We start from the raw sequence: 19,950 nt of genomic DNA on the forward strand, positions 1-19,950 counted from the left end.
AAATTAAAGAATTTGTTAAAATAAGAAAATTTGTAATATACGTTGGAAATAGAATATAGATCTATTAGAATAATGATTTTTACATTAGATACGGTTTTGTAAAACCGTTTGTCTTAAATACGATCAATGAAATTTAATGTATTAAAACGTACCATACTATTTATCTATTATTATAAAAGAAATTGAATATTGCAAAAAATGTTGTGTAATGCTTAATATTATCTTGCATTTTTACACGATTTTATATTATATGTTTACATTACGTTGTATAATTTTTATATCAATAATTTAGTCGAATTATCGACATTAATTACAAATCATTACTAATCATAAAATTTATTATAACATATGTTGTAGATATTTATCAATCATTGTTCTCTTTTTACGCTATTAAATTTAAATTAATTTTACTTAAGAATTAGCGAATATAAAATACAATTTAAATTAAAAAATTAAAATAAAACTTGGTATTGCTCAGTTATCTAAGTATAATTTTAATCATTCCAGACAAGTATGTACGCATATTTTCCTATAACAAATAGAGATGCACATGTAGGTATATAAGAATATATGTGGTGTTCAACATACATAAAAGTGAACAGTATTAATGCAATGACATAGATTTAGAATAATTTTAAATTTTTAGATAACTAAGCTGTGCTGAAATATTCTTTTTATTACATATTTTAAAACAAAATTTTCATCGAGTGAAATCATAAAGATAAAATAAATGCATTCTTTACGTTCATAAAAAAAATTTAAAATATTGTTTCTTTTATTTTTTTCCACTTTCTTTTTTTTAGAATTTTTCGAACGTACATTTACATTATCTTGAGGAATGCACGTAAAGTACATGTTACTATTAGATGAAACTTAACATGGTATAATTCACGTTTTTTTTTTATGAAAAATTTAAGCTATGATTTTTGTAACTCTTATAACAATGATATATCTATAGAGTAGAATACAAGAAATCATTTTGTATATATTTAAATAAATACTTTTTACAATTGCTTTTCAAAGAACATAATAGAAATAAAAATCAATGTTTTATAATTGTTTCATAAAGAAATTTGTTAATATAAATGCCTACACTTTAACGTTTAAAATTTTCGATAATAAATCAATATAAATAAGTATTTTGATTAAAGATAATACATTGCATACATTATTTTAAATTTGTAATAATTTTATAATAAGTTGCATCATAATGATATAAAAATCAGTGATATTATTTTAATTAAATTATTTTCTTTTTAATATATTTTATTTTAAAATTTTCAAAAAAAGTCGAATAAACATTTTAAATTATTTAAAATCATCGTTAATTCATTATAATGAATTTATTTATTTTAATTGATATTTTAATTATTATACTTAACTTACTCATTTCAATCATTTCATCAAGTAACTTGTTCATTTTTGGGCGTAAAATAAGCTCAAATGATGCTAAATAATATATCGAATAAGAAATTGTAATAAATTTGATGAAAAATGATGATTATAAGTAATAAATCAAAAGAAAAATGAACAAAATTCTGCATCCCTGCAAACGTATGACTTTTGAAAAATATATTATTATAGTTTCAAATAAACAAAATTATATATATATATATATATATATATATATACCATTTTTAATACATTTTAATTTCGACAAGTCATATATATTATATTATCCATTTCCAATGGATAAAAGTTTAATAAAAAGTGAAAACTGTTTAAATCTTTCAATATAAATATTATTAAAGCTTAATAATTTTTTCATCATTATGAAGTTGAAAATAATAATATATTAATTTAATTTTTTGAGAGGTAATTTCGTTAAATACGAATTTTCAATAGAATATTTGCAATTTTATTATTCATGCATACTAAACTAAATTTTTTACTCATTATCATAAAAAACGAAATTATCATTATTATAACACTATTCATTATTCTAATACTTATTGATAATATAATGATCAATACTATTCATTATACAATTATTAGTAAAAACAATTACACAATTAATATGTATATTATTTTAAATCGTATAAATTTTTATTAGGAACTTCTACAATGCATATTAGTACTATAAATACATCAAATTTTAAATTGTTTTTGAAATAACTCTTTGAATTATAGTGAACACAAAAAGTTTATATTTAAAATATATTTAACATTTTATTTATAAAATCTTTTAATTAATTTCAATATTGACTTTAAAATCATTTTTATTTATCTAACAATTTCAATATTTCTATGATAATTGAATTTATCCTAAAATGGTAATAACACAATGCTCTAAAATGCTTAAAGATTTTAATCTAATTGTTTACATCTAATTACTGATATAAAACAATTTTAAATGTGACTATTTAATATTTAGTTCTAATACAAAAACTATTTTAAATGCATAAATTTTAAATTACTTGTGTTGGATTTAATATCTAACTTAAAATTAACATAAAAATACAAAATGAAGATTAATTAGAGCAAACTATTTATAATAAAGAAAGCTTTAATAATGCAGAATCAAAAAATCTACAAGTATAACTACAGATTATTAAAACAAAAAATAATTAATTAAAAGAATAATAAAAAATAAGTACACATGTATAACTTATATAGGTTTTCAAGCAATGATTATTTTAAATAAGTTCTTAATTCATCAATTTTGTTCAATAATCATTTATAATTTACATTTAAATGATTAATATATTGATAATTAGTGTTGAAATTAAAAATGATGCTTTCAGAATAACTTTTAAAGGAACACAATGGTCATATGGTCATCATGTTTAAAATAACCAGTCGAGTTTGTTTGTACTTATGTATTATTTGATTTTAAACAGTGCTCTTCATTTTATTTTCAAATTTGATTTGAAATTCACTCTTAACAATTCAATCATTGAGAAATTAAAAATGGATTGTTTTTATTCATTTTTAATTATTAATAATGAATTCGAATTTCTAAGGCTACAATAATACTGATTTGAGTTTTCTCAAAGCCGTAGAAACTATTCGAAGAAATTATAAAATATATTTTTTAAGTGAAGAAAATACAACGAAATATGTGTATAATATAATTAGAAGAAATTATTATTATCATTACTTTTAAATTAATATATTTAAAAAAAAGTAAATTTTTTTTTTTTTCAATGTATGAAATTTAAATATAAGAACATTATGTAAAATTCATTATTAGTTATCTATTAACAATGTAAATTCATACAATTGATAAAGAATACATAAGCTAATTATGTACAAAAGCAATTTAGTATCTATATAGCCTCGTTTAAAGTGCCAACTAAAAACTACAATAGAAAATCTTTGAGATTTGTGTCTTATTTCTAGGCAACTTTGTACAATATGGTAAAAGTCTTAATAATTCAATTTACAGTGAGTAATATACAAATATTTTTTTAAAGGTCTACTTAAATTACAAATAAGATTATTATGACTATAACTTATTATACTTATATATTATTGATATGAAAAATTATATTAATATTGTGCTTTACAAAACACAGTAAACATTAATGTAAATTTATTGTAACTAATGAGAAATATCTTAATGTTTTTTGCATTTAGTGATAATGTGAGAAAGCAATTATCATACGTATCAAACCTATTTGAATAGCTAAAATGGCTGAAATTCTTCTACAAAATCTGTATTTGTATTTACATTTCAATTTATATACTTTATAATTATTCTGTACAATTGTATGAAATTTCTAATATAGAATTTTAAATTTGTTTGTCTTCCTACATTTTAATACAACATCTTGTGTATCTTGAGAATTTTTCCTAATCGTTGTTTTGCAGTCTTCATTCCTTTTTTCGGTTTTCGTTCTATAAATAAAATATTTTGAAAATTAATTTACATTTATAAACATAAAAAAATCTATTTTTTCTTTTTGTTGTTTTTATATAAAATACTATTTCCATATCGAAAATATATTTCTTAATAATTGAATTAATAAATAAGTTTTGATTTATAAAGAATTATAACTGAATAGGTTACTATGATTAAGAAAACATTTAATATAATTAATTTTAGTCATTCATTAGTAATACAATCATTTTCAAATGATTTATTCTTGCAATTTTTTTAAATTACGTGCAATTAAGTTTAGCATACGCGTTTCTTTAGAGAACTATGAAAATACGTCCAATATATTAATAAATAATAAATAACCAAGCAATTTAAACTCACCAACTGGAATCGGTGCTGCCAACTTAGCTTTCACATCCTTCAATCTATTTGGACTGGTTAAAATAGATGTATAACTTGGAGTGAGTTTGATTATATGCTCAGGTGAAACAATAGAATCTGAAACTACACTTAATGTATTTGATAATGTTGTTGTAGGTCCTGCTACCGTTAATGTTGGTGATGTTGTTGTAACCACTGTTGAGACTACCAATGGATCTTTTCGTTTCTTTTTATACGTTCGTTTAGTAGTACCCTGATAAATGAAATAAGTAATTATAATTATTATAATAAAACTAATAAAATTGGAATAAAACTTAAATTGGAATTATTATTTATATTTATATTTATTGATAACTTATTTACATAATATAAAATTAACTGATTGAATGGAATTAAACATGATTATTTTTTACATTGTATAATTAAAAATGCTTCTATTTGGCAGTATCAGGAGCTGTTGCTATAATGTTCTTGGATGTATATATGATTAATATAAGTAGATTGTTAAAAATACCTTACTCGATAAGTATAAAATTAAATCACTTTTTCTTTTTCTTTTCTTATAAAATATTTAGTAGTATGATGAAGTTCAATTATTTAATATTATTATTTAATAACTTTTTATTGCGTAAATTATTAAGAAAATTTTTATTTATTTTTACCTAGAAGAGGAATATATATTTAACTATGTCATAATAAGATTGAGTTTATTTCTTTAATATTAAATTAAATTAATTATATTACTCGGTTGATAAATACGCCTCTCAATTTTAGTGTATTTGAATTTCAAATTAGTTCTTCTAATTATTAGAAATATATGGAATCTCATTGAATTATTTACATGAAAATTATTTTAATTTCAGCAAAGTCCCGTTTTAGAATTATATACGATAAAAATGATCTAAATTATACACTTAATATATAATTTTAATCAAACACAGCTAATAATGAGCTTTTATGAATAAAAATTAGTTTTAAAAATTATTCATGAAATAATGTAATGATAATATAAGCAAAACAATATCTTGTTTGTTCATTTGTCAATTTTTAGAAAGTTTTATATTTCACAATATCTTTTATTATTTCAAGTCATATTTTCAAATATAAATTAACTTTTGTTATTAATTTTTTTCACACAAACAAATTATTATACATTAAAATTTCTAAAATAATATATTTAAAATTTTACATGGTATTATATGTTTAGTCATAATTAAGTAAAGCTCGATATAAGAATAACATTGCAATAATATAAGTATCGTCATTGCATGAAATTAACAGCGATGTCATTAACATTTATTATACTTACAGGTTGTTTTGCTCGCTTCTTCGCAGCGGCTTCGAGGCCTTTCTCTACGGAGGTTTTCTTCGTACCTTCTCGTGCTGGTCGATTTGTTTTGGGCAAAAGTGGGCCAACCCTAGCCTTCGGATTCCAGGCTTCATCTTCTTCTTTTTTACTCTTAGACTTAAACATGAACTCGTCCTCATCTGACACGTCCAAAGCTGGATAAACTGAAAATATAGTAAATATAGTAAATAGAAATAAATTACATTTATTTGATTAATTTTATTCCTTTGTATTCTTTAAATTACATGCTAGACGTACTTCTAAAAATGCAATCGAATGCATTTTCAATAAAGGAAGTACAGTTGTACTTCAAATTATATTAATTTTCATAATAACTAGTATGTTTATTGAAAATATATACATTTTAAATAGGTTGATGAAAATGTTAAAATTTCATGTGTAAATAATTTAATATACAATAAATAAGAGTGAACAATAAGAGCGAGTACATTGAAAGTAAAATAATAATTTACGATCTATTATAATAGTGATTGATTAATATTACGATTTTGAAGATTTGAATTCACTTACTAAAGTCATCATCTTGATGAACTTTATCAATGTTTTCTATTAAAAGGTCATCGTCAACTCCGTCATCATTTTCATGCTGTTCGACAACAGGTTTAGGTTTTACTGATTTTGTTGATTTTTGAGGTGTGTCAGAGGTAGTTGAATAACATTGTGCACTGAATGATAACATCCCAGCAATAGCATCCCTTGTAGATGGTGAAGCCCTGTCAGAACTAACCGTTTTCAATTTATAAATACTAAGACACCAGAAACAAATTGTATCTGTATGGCGTCCTTTAAAAAATCTTATAAAAACTAGTTAATAATTTAATGTATCTTACCAATGCTTACCTTACAATTAATATTTTTATTATAATAAATAACAATCGTAAGCAATATTAATCATTAATAGTTACTAACCCCGTGGAGACGGATGCTGGTTGAATAAAATTTACTACTGAAGGAACTACTGAAGGAGTTACCGTAGGAGCTATGGAAGAAGCTAACGAAGGAGCTACCATTGGTCTAGAAACATAATTTAATATATTGAATTAATAACAAAGATTATCAAGAAATATTTACAGTTCGTAAAACTATTTCTACAGTCATGTGGGAAAACTTACATGACATCTGTTTTTGATCCACTTGTACCTAGTGTATATACAGAAGCCTTGAGCAATTCTTCAATTCCATTCTTGGGAGTATTGTTTAGCTTATCCAATTCATTATTGTATAATTTGGTTTTAAGTTTTTTCGGATTGCTTACTGATTTTTGAACTTTCTTTTTTTTAGGTGCTTCATCGATCGTAAATCCACTATGATCGCTTTCGTTGCTACCATCGTGAAAATCATATACTGAGGTTGTTTGCTTCCATGTCAATTCCTTTCTTGTCTCCACTGCGTGATCCAAGGTAAAATTTCCGTAAATATTATTTCCTTTATCTTTTGTACGTCTTATTACCTCTTTATCCCCTAATTTAAATCTAATAACAGTTGGACTCTGCTTTCCAGGTTTTGATACTTTCTTATTCTCTCCAGAAACTTTCTTGAAACTGGAGGTTTTTTTAGTATTTGGTACTTTTTTCACATTAGAAATTTTACTAGCATTACTAGTCTTATTAACATTTGATTTCTTAACAGTAGGAGCTTTGGGACTAAGTGTTTTTATTTTTTTAACAGTTGTTGAAATGTTAGGAGATGATAAATCATTTTTTGCTTCACCTTTGACATAAGGGAAAATTGGTGGCTTTGGTAATGTTAGTTTCAACGGAGGTCTATTTGTAAGTCCCTTACTATTCACTATTGTTTCCTTCTTAATCAGTTGTTCTTTCGCTGAAGCTTTAGTTTTTGAGGTATCCGATGCTTTATCAGCTACATTAAAATCTACAAAATCTTTATTAAACGGCTTTTTTTTCTTTCTTTTACTTTCGCGTTCTGGTTTTGGTGGATTAAGCGCAATCAAAAATCTTTCTGCATGCCTAATTTCCTTACTAAGATCTTTTAGTAATTTTTGACTACTAATTGTTTCAGGTATCTGTGCTCTGCTTAGCATGCTATACTAAAATAAAATTAAGCATAACCTTTTTTATGTATCTATAAATTGTATATTACATTATTACATTCACATTATATATAAATAAGAAATTAATTATTGTTAATTATGTGTAACATTATAAAAAAATTGAACTCCATTTATTATTCTTATTTTAGGATCAAATATTTAATTATTTCACTTAAAATGTTAATTGACTTTTTTGTAAAAGTTACAAATGTGAGTAATGGCAAGTAAAATTGAAAAATTAAATATAGAAAATTGCTTACATCCTTATCTGTATTCCATTGTTTAAGTATACTTAATAAAGCCTTAACACCTTGTAAAAAGTAAGGTGGACATTTTTTTTCTTCACAATTAAGATCTTTTAATTCTTTCAATAAACGTTTTGCTGCAAACCAGTTGATTGTTTCAAAACCAGGATATTGAAACTTTGCTGGAGTTTTCATTTTTCGTTCTATTTCATAGATTCTATACAAACAAATTATCGTTTCTGAAATTTTGTGTTATTTACAAAATCAAATTTAAAATAAAATTTATACATACTGTATTTGCATTGGGATGTTGAGGCTATGTACAAAATTACCTCCAAATACCAAAGAGTCTACAGGTGTTAAAACAGCATGAATCCAACCTGTTGGTATCAACATTGTTTGTCCTTGTTTTAAAATACATTTATAACAAGCATCGACTTGATCTCCAAAAAAAGTTTCACTTTGTGTAGAACTACACATCCACTGCTGATATAAATGTAAATTTGCTGGTGTAGGCTTGATAAGGTAAAAAATTTTTTCTCCTCTTAAAACATGATACCACACAGATGTTCCACCAAAATCAATATGAAAGTCTGTAAAACTATCTTTCACACCCATGAGGCAATACTTTTGTACTTCAGGTTTTTTTAGTTCATTATTTTCAGGCCAATCACGAGGCCAAACATAATTTATCCAGTCAAGTTTACGTGCAATATATGGTGCTTCGACCAAGGGTGAGAGACTGTAAATTTTATTTGTTTAAAATAATTACGAACTAACGAATTATTAATTATCCAAAATTACAAACAATTATATACCCAGTATTTGTAAATTCTAAACTAATAACATTAAGAATTCTAGATCGATAAGGATCGTTGTAATATTCAACAAATTCTCTTAATTTCATTCGAACATTATTTTGCCTTGTCACATCAATAACATCCATTTCACGATCGCCTCCTTAAAATGTTAATGTTACTTAATTGTGTATATTAATCTAGCTTATATTATAATAAAAATAAATTTTATATAAAATTACCAATATAACTTTCAATGTCATAAAGACTAAAATTTGGTGGTGGTACAATCATATCAAGACCATCCTTACTGTCTACAATAATGGGTATGTCAAAACCATTAGTTTGTAAATACTGCATCGTTAGCTGTTGACCTCTTAAATGTTTAACAATATCATCGGCTTTATGAAAATGCCTAGACTTCAATTCTCTGATAAAAACTGATGTACCTGTTTGAACAGGTTTTGCATCTGCTTGCATTTCAGAATAATCATGACGATGCCAATTTATTTTTACTTTCACTATAAATAAACACGTGTATTGATATGAATAAATATTGTTTTGAATTATATGTATTATCTATATAACTTACTCAGAGAAGGACCATGACTTTCTTCACATCTAGGGCAATGGAATTTATTTATTTCTGTTGCCATGTATTCTTTAATTGCTACACACCTTTAGAAATACAAATTTTTTTATTTTTGTTATATATATACGATAAAATAAACAAAATTGTACAATATTGGTTAAGTTATGAAATAATTGTAAAGTAGTGATTAAATAAATAGTAAATGTTAGATAAAAGCTACGTTATTAACACAGGTTATGTTTACAATAACAAAACATCCCATACACCTAATAGTTAATGCTTAATAATATATGTATAGAAAGAATTCCTATAAAATTAACCAATATAATTAATAAAAGTTAGTTTAAAAAAATGTTAAGGCAGAATATGTAAAACATATCAAAAGCACCTGAAGTAGGAACTAGTGATGACCGAATACATACCTTCCATGAAACCACGATTTACAAATATTGCATTGTATCATAAATTGATCAGCATCAAAGGGATCACCGCATAAACAATTAGTTGATGGTAAATCCATTTTATAATATTAAAATGCACAGTAAAATGTAATGTAAACTGTCTTTATATGGATTATCAAAAAAAAATCGGCAGCAACGCCTAACGCCTAATAAACGTCACCATAGACGTAATAATTATGCATGAAATGCAGTTGATGGATCGACAAAATGAGTTGAGACGAGAAATCATGGCTAACGTAGAACAAAAGTAAGTAAAAAGTTGAATGAGTTTATATTATGATACACCTAGCGGATTTTGTCCTAAGTTCTTTTGTATTTATTCATAGATTAAGCGACAAACATATGAAGAAGACGAAGTACCAACAATAAAAATCTTATCTGCACACAGGAGTTCATGTATTTTTACTGTTATGTATTAATTTTTATTCTCATTTAATACGTGTTTATAATAAAATTTACTATAAATTTTATTCAACGTTCATACAACGATTAAAGTTATTTTATTCAATTTTAATTATTAAAATGGTTATTCGTATATAATAAAAAAAAAAATTATATATTTTAATGTTTAACTTTAATAATATACGTTATTCAAATAGAGCTTTTTAATTATATTAATATTTGAGTTTCTAACTTAACCCAATGCATATAAAATGATAATAAAAACATAAATAGAAGATTAAAGTATAAATTCAAATATCTTCAATTGTGACTAGTAATGTTCATATAAAATTTTAATGGATTGTTAATATATTAGATATGACTAATTTATTGTACAAATATTTAACGGTTTAATATTAGTTAGCAATGATTTACAGTATAAGTAATTTGATTAAATATTCATATATATATATATATATATATATATAAATATTTGCAATAAAGTTTAAAAATAAATTATTTGCAATGTAATATAATATACAATATTTAATTTTCTAGGCAACCTTATTCAAATGTCTATTAAACAGTTGTATTGAAATTTTTATCAATATTTTGTACATGAATTATTTATGCAATAATTTAAAAACATTATTAAATAATTTATAAATTTGCTAGTAAAACTCACATAAAAGTATGTGATTTATTTATAGCTTTAATTTTGTATTTATAACTTATCCATTGTTAATTCATAATAAAATAACATAATTTTTAATAAATACAAAGCATCCTAATAAATATAATTGTAATTAAAATATTTACATATTTTTTATACAAATTCTCTGTATTTCAGAATAAAGGTATGTATATTTAATGTAATCTTTATTTTATCGACAGTTCTCTTGTAATAAATTCCGTATTTGTTTTCATATTTGTCTTATATTTTAAATTACAGTTTTGCATTTGATTTTTTATTTGAAAATTGACAGGTTTCGCAATATTTTAATTGTACAATTACATCAATTACTTTTTAGCGTACTTTTCAAATATAATTATAATGCCTAAAGTAGATACAATGAAACTATTCATATTATTTTTCATTGATTTTTCTATATTAATTTCATGATTATCTTATATTTGTTTTCGTATAGTATTTATTCAAATAGAAATAATATAAATTGTCTTAATTTATTATATTATATATTATTAAATATTAGTTTAATATATAATAAATAAATTATTCATTGAAGATTCACGTAAAATATTTCTATCATTTTTTCAGACAATTATATTAGAAGCAATGACTGACAAATTATGTCCGTACTTTATTATCAAAATTCAGAATTTTCATTGCTTTTTGTACTATCTTTTCTATAATTAAACTTTTATTAATTTACATTATATATTCATTTTTTTCACAAAATAAAAAATTTAAATTTGACGAAAAAACATCCGATATAACAAAATGCATACTTTATTATTTATACAAATGTTAATTGTAATTAATATACGGTTAAATGTAATTTTACAATTACAAATGCTCTAAAAGTTTATAATGTAAATAACTACTTTACGAATATTCTTGAATGGGCTATATTGTAATACCGATTATTTAAAAATTGAATAGCATCAAAATGTATTTTAATTTAAAATTAAAATACACAATTTTACATTTTTATAAAACTATTATGTACCTGAAAATACAAATAATTATTATTACCCTCTGTATCGAAAATGAATTCAAAATACAGTATTATTCTTCTGATAAAAACTAACAATGCAAACCACATAAATTTATGATGTAATAGAAATAATTTTTATATCACAATATAAACACAATATGTATTTTAAAATATAATTTATTTACAATACAGTCATAAAATAACAATATATACTTTTATACATTAATTACAATAATATATCACAGTTTAAATAAGAAATAAAGTTGTATAATCACCGGCTGTTGTATAATATTATATTATAAGCATTTTTTATAAATTTTAAATTAAAAGAAACTATGCTTTAAAAAAATGCATAAAACATAAAATAATTGAATAATTAAACATTAATAAACTTTCAATACAAAAATACATTCATTCAATAATTAATACAATGTTGTAATTCTTTTAATTTTGAATCTTATGAATTTAATTTATCAAGCTTTTTAAATTCACAATTAAATATTCGTTCTAAAATATATTTTAGAGAGTAAAAAGTTTACCAAATTCTTATTTACATTTCACTTTCTTCAAATAATATAATATGTATATTAGTTTATTTTTTAAATTGCTTTAATAGTAAGGATTCTTCCATAACTTCATTTCGTAAAGCTTCAGTTTCATCTTCACTACTACTACTATCACTATCTCTATTATTTATTAAAAGTTTTTTGCTGCATATTTGCTTTCTACTATTATTTAAACCTTTTAATTTTAATCTCCTCTTTTTTTTGGCTTTTTTTCTTTCGTTTTCTAAATGAATTTCAATATCTTCTAATACAGAATTATTAGCAATTTTATCACTGCTGTAATCATCAAAGTATGTCTCATCCCCAACGCAAAATGAATCCTAATAAAAAGCAATATTTATTCATAATAATATTCAAAATAATTGTTATTCGCATTGTTTAAATATTTCTTTTATATAAATTTAAATATTTTTCAATAGATATATTTAATATAGGACGAATAAACTCATACACTTTTTCATTATTGATTATATACATTAATAATGTCATGAGGTATGGTATTGATTGATTATATTGATATACAAAAGTGTCTGTCACTTGTCGGTCTCATATTTCATTCTTTGTAAAGTTTTGTTAGAGGCATTTGGATATCAAGCCCATCATATGTCAAAATTATAATGTAAGAACAAAGACGATCAGAAATTAAAAAAATATTTCTAATTTTCTTAATAATTTATTTCAATTAGGCATTAATTTTATATTACTTAATAAAAATGTGCAAATATCCATATGGCTACGCCATAAATATCGAGATTTGTACTTTGTTTCTATTTTTCTATATAATAATAGCAATGATATTTGCAATGAATACACATAGTTCAATTTAATGCAAATACTTCATAATAGCAGATTATATTCAATAAATGTTGTTAAAACAAATATTAATCATATGAGTAAAAATATAGAAATTTACATTTCATTTATCAAATGATCTACGTTATATGTCGAATATGAATATATAAGGACAATAAATTTTAATACATACATTTTATAAAATGAAATCTTTTATAATAATTATCGTACAGTACACTGGCACGTTTATATATACATATGGATGCAAGCGATTTTATTCTTTATTAAAATATTTATTAAAAAATGGTCATGAATATATTGGTTTAAATTAATATAATCATAAAAAATTTCGTTTTTTTTTAAAATAAATGTAATGATAAAAATGAAAAACTGTTTAATAAATTTTGATAAATATAATAAAATGTTTTAAAGATTCAATAAATTCATTGTCATAAATAATAAGAAATAAAATGTATGAAAAAAGTTGATTTAAACTATTATAACTACAATTTATTATAAATAATTATATTTATATATACTTTTATATATATTTTATAATAATTTTATATTTTAAATACTTACATTTACATAAGAATTATCGGCTTGTGATGGCACCTGAGAATAAATTTCGCAATCCGGCGCCACGTTTTTTAAAGGTTTGAATACGAAACCTCCAGCTTTTATCGGGCTTTTATTCAAAGTTTGTAAATAATGAGCTCTCATATCCGTTGTATCTATTTGTTCTTGTGAATAACTGATGAAATCTGTCAAATCTTTATCCTCGTCTCCAGAACTTTCATCTAGACTTTCATCACTTGTGCTAACAACCGCTTCATTATCAATGAATACATTTCTCAATTTTTTTGCCTTTGTTTTATGTTTATTATTATTCTGCATATTATTTTCTACGATATTATTTTGAAATTGCGGACTTATACCGTTTTCTTTTTTATAATGATCGCTTGCACTCGGCAGCTTATTTTCTTTATTATTATATTTATGTTCGATCACATTCAATGCGGTAAATTCAGACATTTTAAGTTCACAATTTGCATTTATTTCATCTTGAGGTATAATAAAACAATCTTCATCTTTGTTAACATTATCATTTACGTTCTTTTTTAAACTCAATAAATTTAACTTCGATGATTTGATATTCTGAACATTGAAAATTTCATTTTTATCATCTAAATTAAGAGAATTCAATTTTTTATTATCTGACAAAGATTTAGATGTTAGCCTCTTAAGATTCGAATTTACTGGAAAATCGAACGTTTCATTTGAAGTCGATGAAAAATTACGATTATATGCTACTTTAAGTTGCACGTTTTTTATTTCTTTTGTCGTATTAACTTGGAAGATATTAGAAAACGAAGATTCTTTTTTTACAAGATTGAAATCGTCATTCCAATCACTCAAGTTGAGATCACTTAAATCCATAATACTTGGTTTTTTAGAAGCGAATAGATTATCCTTTCGATCATTAAATAAACGTTTATTTTTATTTTTATCTTCTTTTTCAATGTCATTTAACGCAATTTTTTTATCGAATAAACTCATTTCGCGAAGCAATAATTCACTATCTTTATTAAAGTCCTTCTTGATTTCTTTATTTTCATCTTTAATCTTTTCTCGAATTAAATGTACATTTTCTTCTTTTTTAATGACGGAAGATTTTTTTAGATTTTCATCAAACAGTCCTTGATTATATTCTGCATTAATTGACTTTTTATCTTTTTCACCACTTTGAATAATAATATGATTTGTTTCATTTTCAGAAGGTACTTTTCCATTTATTGAAGTAAAGCTAAACTGTGTATCAAAATCAAGATCATCGAAAAGGTCTTGATCGGAATCTAAATAGTCATTATTTACAATTAATTTTTCAATATTATTATCGTTATCGAAGTTTAATTTTATTTCTTTACTTTTTTGTGGAGTACCTGGAATATCAGTACTTTCACTGTCAGATGAATCAATATCAGAAATTTTTTGCTTTTTCTTAATCGATTCTCGACAGGGGCTACTACTGGCACTTCTTTTTATTGTAGATTTCGATGAATTTTTAATTGTATTTTTATTTATAACTGTTGGTATATTATTAATATTATCGTCATCCTCACTGAAATTGAAGATATCGGTATCCGAAGAAGTTCCGTTTAATAATTCGTCAAAAATATTTGCTTGTTCAAATTGACTGTTAATCAGAGTTTGAGATTCCGATTCCTCCGATTCGGTACATTCATCAAGAATATTTTGGAAATCCACTTCAACAGTCGCACTTTCTATTGGTTCTTGAGATAAATATTGATATTCTTTTGCCGCCTCGCATGTAGTCGTAAAGGAATTAATTTTATCTTGGTCTTTTGAATCTTTTTTCAAATCATTTTCGGGGAGATAGTTTTTGGAATTAAAAGTAAAACAGTCATCTTCAAAAAAATCAGAAGTAAATATTTCAACGCTTTTACTTATTGACTTAGTTTTTTCTAATGTTTCAATTTTGTTCAATTTTGTAGTAGAACAATCGCTGTTTAATAAATCAAATTCGTCTATACCAATTTTTTCTTGTATGTTTAAATTTGTTTTTTGATCTATTTTTGCATGTACACACTCATTAAATAAAGAATCCTCAAACTCGTTAAATTTTATATCACTTCTCATATTTTGTTCATTCGTGTTAAAATTAGGTAACGATTTAATTGTTACCGATGTGAGTTCGTTTTCAAACGATTTATTGTAAAAAGTTAAGCCTTCGATACAATTAAGCGTATCTAACGTCGGAACATGAAAATCATGAAATATATCATGAGATGAACGAGTGGGTACCCATGCCTTATCAATATTTATTATATTATGAGTTTGTGTAACGTGTTCAGATTTTTTCATAGTACAAAGAGTTAAAAATTCTACAGAATGACTATCCGAAGTAATAAGTTTAACTTCTTCAGGTTTTATTACAGTGTAGGAATTTTCTATATTTGTTTTATTTTGAATAACATGCAATTCTTCTGAGAGGATACCAGAGTCACTTTCATAATTCCTAGTAGATAGCGGCTTCTCTTGACGTTGATCAGAGAGAAACTTCATCATCGTCGACTGCAATATTTTATTTTATAAGTTGTTTTACATAGATTAAGCTTGAATTTTGGTATAGCTTTAGCTTGTTAAAAACACTCAAATTTGAAACATTAATAATAAAATTTAATAAATTGTATTAATAAATTGTATATACAATTTGTATATTTGTACTATTTTTATTTTAAGTGACATACAAAAAAAATTATAATAAAAATTTAATTAATTAAAAAGTTTCAACATCCACAAATGAATTTTTATTTGATATTATTTATAGGGATTCGATATCAAAATATTTTAGATGTAATTATGCTTATTTTATACATGTAAAAGAATAAATAAAGGATATGTACCTGTGTATTTGTATAAGATTTAGTGTTTAAATTTGTTTTTGATGATGATGATGATGATGATGCTATATCATTATCGTACAAAGGAATAGAATTGTTTTTATATTTTTTTGATTTTTTTTCAATCGATTGTTTCACTTTTTTACTCGTAATGTGTTGCTTTGGCTGAACTTTAATAAATATAGGAAGACATTGAGGATTAATATAAGCAGGTACCATTCGAGAATTTGATTCATACAATGACGATGTAATGTTACTGGACTGTAATATCTTAGTATTTAACGAATTCTTTTTTGTTAAGGCTTGAGAAAAAGTCTGTAAATTAATTTAATTAAATTCGATGAATATATTTTAAATTATTTCCAAGACCTTAAATAATTAATTCTTAAAAATATTAATACAATAATTACAAATTAATAATAATAATAAATATAATAATAATAATAGAAATAGAATATTTTTATTGTTAATATAATCAATTTTTTGATGATAGAATTTTTACTAATTAAAATTTTAACAATAAACAATTTCAAGATTTTATCAAAATATATAAGAAATTATTAACAATTTAGATCGCTAAATGCGTATTAATAAATGTATTTAAAAAATCTATTCAATTCCATAAAACTATGTAAGTTTATTAATCAATACATGTTCAATTTTTATTTTAATTTTTTGTAACTAATTTAGTTTAATATTTGAAATATTTAATATTTAAAATATTAAATAATTTTTCAAATGAATTATAATTTTATAACGAAGTGTATGAATATTAATAAATGCACTAAATGATAAAAGTTGATAAATATGGAAACTCATATAATTAGAGAAATATAGTAAATTTACCACTTCTTCCTGTCCTTCAGTTAATAAAACTACTACACGTCCTTTTCGTTTTCTACCTGTTCGACCCATTCTTTGAACAAGTCTTATAGGAGTACTAGATGAAATATCAAAACAAACAATTAAATCGACTTCTCCAACATCTAAGCCTTCTTCACCTATTGAGAAAAATATGCATGTTTGGCAAAGCATCAATCATTCACAAATTATTTCTATTATTAATTTATATTGAAATATAATTTTACCAACTGACGTTGAAATTAGAACATTAACTTTATTATTTCTAAAATCTTCGAGAGCTGCAGATTGTTGTTTCTGATTGAATCCTGCTCTACCTATGAACATTTGTGGACGAATTAATGGTTTCTTTTGCAATAATAAAACATAGGCTTCATTAACAATATCTCTGTACTGAAAGAAATTATTGATTAAAATATTTGATTTATATCGAGCTACATTTTTATTGTAAAATACTATATACTTCAACAAATACAATGGCTCTAGTACTCTGTTTCTGTTCAGAAAAGGATTTAAAATGTTCCACCAATAAATCGCAAAGTTTATAAAATTTATCATGTCCAAATATAATATTATCAGGTATCTAAAGACAAATCATTTATTAATCAATGAGTATAATAATGGTTTCATTGTAAATATAATAAAGGAAAAACTAACATTTGAAATATTTCCATCGATTAATGCTTCAACCGGTGGCAAATTTCCAATGTGTTTTATTATATCTTCCAATAATACTTGCAGCTCTATTTCTGCTTTAAGCCAAAACTTATCTGAGTGATCTTAAATAAAATGATTAATTATAAATAACTGTTATGAAGATTAAAAATATTAAGCAACAAATAATTACATACTGGAGTAAAAATTGTAAAATGCTCGTAATCCATGTTTTATTAAAAGTTCAAAAGCATGATACATTGTAATTAATATATTTAATGTTTTTAAAATTATTCCATGATTACTTGATTTCTTAGGTGGATTTTCATATTGTTTTAATAACATAAATATCTGGAATAATAAATAGTATACAATTATGTTTTGTTATAATTACTAAGCATATATAGAAATAAATATACATTACTTACCTTTCCTTTAGAAATATTATTTAAATTGCCTTGAAGAATTTTACAATTAACTAAAATTCTTACATGTCGATCCATAATATTTATATATCTTTCTTTATAAGTTTTTAATTGTTTATTCAATCGTACAATTACTTTTTCTATTGATCTATCATTAATATAAGGGATGATATCCGGTGAACTATCATCTCTTAATTCCAGTTCAGAAATATTTAAATTTTGAACAACCTAATTTTAAACAAATACAATTTTATACTCTTAACACTTATAACATGGAAACAAAACTACTGAAAACCTACCTGCCGAACGTGATCTATTTTACTTCCTGGAGTTGCAGATAAAGCAAGGACTCGAAAAAACTTAGTCTTTTTATTTAATGCACGAATGATCTATGATGTATATACATTAATTTTTATAAACATGTAATATATAAGATTATTTGAAGGAATAAAAATATGATTACATACTTCACAATAAGAATGTTTTCCTAAAGCCTTATGAGCTTCATCAATAACAACACATTTAATTAACTCTTGAGGCACATAGTCATTCTGAAGATCTTTTTGAAAAGTTTGTGGTGTAGCAAAAATTACTCGCTTTTGCTTCCAAGCTTGTTGACGTTTATTTCGATTAACAGTACCTAATTTAATAATATATATTAATAAACAAATATATTTTTAAAAATAAAGCAATGGTTAATTAAAGCTTACCAGTTAGTTCTATAGTTTCGTCATGAGGAATACCCATTATGTCATTGCAAGCAAAAATTTGTTGTGTAACAAGTGGTTTTGTTGGGGCTAAAAACACAATTCGTCCTTTGGGATACCATCTCCAAAAATTATACATAATAACAGCAGCAATAAATGTTTTACCTAAACCTGTTTTATTAATAAATAATTATAATTTAGGTCTAAATTCGATTATACTCTCACATCTTTTTTAGAAATAGAAAAACTAATCTAAGCAAATTTATACCTGTTGGTAAACATACTAATGTATTACTATATAAAGCAGTCTGTACAATAGAAAATTGATATTCTCTTCGAGGAAAATTTTCTGGGTAAATCCATTTGTCGCCCGATGATAAATCAAACCCCATAGTATCGACATCCGTGGAGATTAATTTACTTTGTGAAAATGACTGTATTCTTTCTTCTGTCATTCTGTAATATGTTCTAAAATAAAAATTAGAAAGTATTTGTATGGCTTTGAATTAACATTTTCAGATTAATTAATTTCAGTAATATCTATTTAAAAATTGTTAAACAACTTTTAAAAAATAATTTAAAAAAAAAAAATATATATATATATATATATATATATATATATACCTTCTCTTTTGATTCCTCTACATCATGTGAATTAAATATAATCCAATAACAACCTAAAATCGAGATTTCGATATTCAGACGCCATTTTCGCATGCGCAGTAGAGTATTAGGCCCATTT

General features: G+C 23.6%; 2 protein-coding genes and 1 long non-coding RNA gene across 3 annotated transcripts; 1 reads left to right on the top strand and 2 right to left on the bottom strand.

Annotated features, from left to right (window-relative positions):
• Positions 1-3,707: 3,707 nt before the first annotated feature.
• Positions 3,708-9,833, bottom strand: LOC105365650 (lysine-specific demethylase phf2). The gene is given in 12 exon segments (XM_011503867.1): positions 3,708-3,840; positions 4,205-4,457; positions 5,514-5,716; positions 6,084-6,295; positions 6,483-6,531; positions 6,666-7,620; positions 7,884-8,085; positions 8,161-8,610; positions 8,687-8,828; positions 8,908-9,186; positions 9,258-9,343; positions 9,680-9,833. Coding segments are annotated over 12 exon segments (3,009 nt in total). The 5' UTR covers positions 9,778-9,833; the 3' UTR covers positions 3,708-3,760.
• On the top strand, positions 9,687-10,061 carry LOC105365649 (uncharacterized). The gene is made up of 3 exons (XR_912974.1): positions 9,687-9,767; positions 9,852-9,965; positions 10,045-10,061. It is a non-coding gene; the product is annotated as an uncharacterized LOC105365649 (long non-coding RNA).
• Positions 10,062-12,344: 2,283 nt separating this feature from the next.
• On the bottom strand, positions 12,345-19,909 carry Fancm (FA complementation group M). Its single transcript, XM_011503954.1, has 14 exons — positions 19,833-19,909; positions 19,477-19,676; positions 19,212-19,379; positions 18,969-19,141; positions 18,801-18,890; positions 18,505-18,729; positions 18,274-18,427; positions 18,080-18,201; positions 17,886-18,005; positions 17,650-17,815; positions 17,408-17,562; positions 16,565-16,876; positions 13,719-16,232; positions 12,345-12,664 (listed from the first exon to the last, which is right to left on the bottom strand). The coding sequence occupies exons 2-14, from the start codon at positions 19,661-19,663 to the stop codon at positions 12,371-12,373; spliced, it is 4,680 nt and encodes a 1,559-aa protein (XP_011502256.1). The 5' UTR covers positions 19,664-19,676; positions 19,833-19,909; the 3' UTR covers positions 12,345-12,370.
• Positions 19,910-19,950: the final 41 nt, after the last annotated feature.

The sequence above is a fragment of the Ceratosolen solmsi genome, unplaced genomic scaffold (assembly GCF_000503995.2).
Source record: "Ceratosolen solmsi marchali unplaced genomic scaffold, CerSol_1.0 scaffold53, whole genome shotgun sequence".
In the NCBI taxonomy this organism is placed as follows: domain Eukaryota; kingdom Metazoa; phylum Arthropoda; class Insecta; order Hymenoptera; family Agaonidae; genus Ceratosolen; species Ceratosolen solmsi.

What these genes read in the sequence shown, in the direction of transcription:
- Fancm (XM_011503954.1), bottom strand. Translation starts at nt 19,663, where the DNA reads ATGACAGAAGAAAGAATACAGTCATTTTCACAAAGTAAATTAATCTCC. An exon ending in TCGATGGAAATATTTCAAAT is followed by an intron (nt 18,006 to 18,079) that starts GTTAGTTTTTCC and finishes ATTTGTCTTTAG; the next exon opens with ATACCTGATAATATTATATT. An exon ending in CCGATAATTCTTATGTAAAT is followed by an intron (nt 12,665 to 13,718) that starts GTAAGTATTTAA and finishes GCTTTTTATTAG; the next exon opens with GATTCATTTTGCGTTGGGGA.